The sequence below is a fragment of the Alosa pseudoharengus genome, unplaced genomic scaffold (assembly GCF_046254945.1).
Source record: "Alosa pseudoharengus isolate Yale_2024_CS ecotype anadromous, Long Island Sound unplaced genomic scaffold, YU_APseudo_1.1 YU_APseudo_1.1_scf_1, whole genome shotgun sequence".
Classification (NCBI taxonomy): Eukaryota; Metazoa; Chordata; class Actinopteri; order Clupeiformes; family Clupeidae; genus Alosa; species Alosa pseudoharengus.
In genome coordinates this window covers 32,823,298-32,825,210 of record NW_027468564.1, presented here as the reverse complement: position 1 = coordinate 32,825,210, position 1,913 = coordinate 32,823,298, and the positions used below count along the sequence as shown (strand labels likewise).

The 1,913-nt window shown below is 40.6% G+C and overlaps 1 protein-coding gene across 1 annotated transcript in view; it reads left to right on the top strand.

The window, feature by feature from the left end:
- LOC143133698 (retinol dehydrogenase 8-like) overlaps positions 1-1,097 on the top strand; it is a 12,671-nt gene extending 11,574 nt beyond the window's left edge. Inside the window, exon 6 of the mRNA XM_076293551.1 lies at positions 691-1,097. Within this exon, the coding sequence (XP_076149666.1) occupies positions 691-918 (228 nt within the window). The 3' untranslated portion in view covers positions 919-1,097. The remainder of the gene's footprint in view (positions 1-690) is intronic.
- The last annotated feature ends 816 nt before the right edge of the window (positions 1,098-1,913 follow it).

Below are 1,913 nucleotides of genomic sequence, written 5' to 3'. Positions count from 1 at the left end.
CATAGTGCAGTGTAGACAGTAGTATACAGTTAACAAAGTGCTATGGTTTACAGTAATATGAATTAAATATAAATATAAATATAAATATGTGCAATGTATTAGCAGTAGCCCTATAAGAGCAGAATAGATATAAATATGCAGTATGAACAATGCATGAACAACATGTACAGATATGTGCAGTGTAGTAGCAGTAACATTATAAGAGCAGTAAAAATAATGTAGATATATGCAGTGTATTAACAGTAATATTAAAAAAGAATCCATATGGATAACCATATACAGTATACATTAGATGAATGTACCTTAAAAGTTCCTACAAAATCAATACAGTATCAAAGTATTTCTCACTGTAATAAGTGCATTATTTCAGTCATGGGGGAACCCATCCCTATACATTATATTATGACAATAATTTGAATGATGTTCAACGGGCAAAGTCCTAAGGCTAACTACGGCTAATTTAGCAACAAAATCAAGCAAAATCAATTTGCTCATTTACTGTAACCCAATGGGCAGCCGCACTAACACTGATGAGTCAGTACAATGCTTGCACATGCCACACGATAGCTGTAGCTCATGCACAAGAACTTTGCTTGTTGATAGACTTTGCACTTTGCACGTCCTTTAAATTAGGGCCCCAAGTCACATATTCACCTCTCTGCTCCTCTTCCTCCTCATCTTCCTCTGCAGTGCACCAAGAAGGTGATCGAGGCGAGCAGCCCGCGCTTCCGTAACCTGACCAACCCGCTGTACACGCCCATCGTGGCCATGAAGTACGCCGACGAGACGGGCGGCCTGTCCGTCAAGGCTTTCTACCACATGCTCTTCAACATGGGCGGCATCATGCACGTCAGCATGACCGCTATGAAGTACCTGACCTGTGGCTGCCTGCGGAGCCGCACCGTCTCGCCACACTGACAGGGCGGCGCCGTCGAGCAAGCGAGCAGGAGTGGTTAAGGTTGTGCATTTAGCAGGCTGTCATCCCATCCACATTGACTAGAGGGCGCCGTTAAGCGATTTACATTTAGGATTGCACAGCTAGCAGACTGCTTCCAAATCACACGGATAGAGGGCGCTGTTGTGCTACACCTTCTAGCCGTCTACATTTCCATTTTGCATTGATGTCTATGTGTTCAGCAGGCGCTTTTACCCAGAGACCTGTTTAACAGACCATCACTCAGCCATACAGATAGGGGGCGCTACTTAGCCACATCATCTCTACATGCCTGAACACCGCACAAGATCAGGACAAACAAACAAAGCCTCTAAAAGTGTTTTGTGTCTTTATCATACAATCACAGAATCACACCCAGACAGCCCAACACACACACTTTATTTTTTTCAACAGACTAGATAATAAAAACAGGCAAATGTATTTTTAGATAATGTGAAGCATATATTTTGCATATAGATAACACATGGTTTGAAAATGGTATATTTTGAATATGTGTCTATGTGTGTCTGAATATGTATTGATATGAAATTAAAATTATGTTATTTTATAATTAAACATGCTGCTACTGTCCTGTATGTGTGGGGTCTCTTGGTGAAAAAAATATAAAAGGCAGTCAGAGGTCTGAGGCACACCGATTTGGTGAAAAGATAAAAATCCTTTATTCCATTGGATTAGGCTAGCGCCTACGCGTTTCAAGTCTACTGAGTCTTCCTCAGGGCCATCAGTAGTCACACCCTTTTCTTTAAAAACAATCAATCAGCGCCATGTGATCTTGTCAATGACAGAACTCATTGAAATACAAGATACAATATTGGTGAATAATGATTAAAAAATTAAAAATAAAAAAACTTTTGATCACCAAGCCGAGGTGGAGACTAAACATATCAAACAGTGCTATGGGTATCAGTACATGAAGGCCTAGAAACCCCAAAACAATCCATATATTACAAGATGTTGC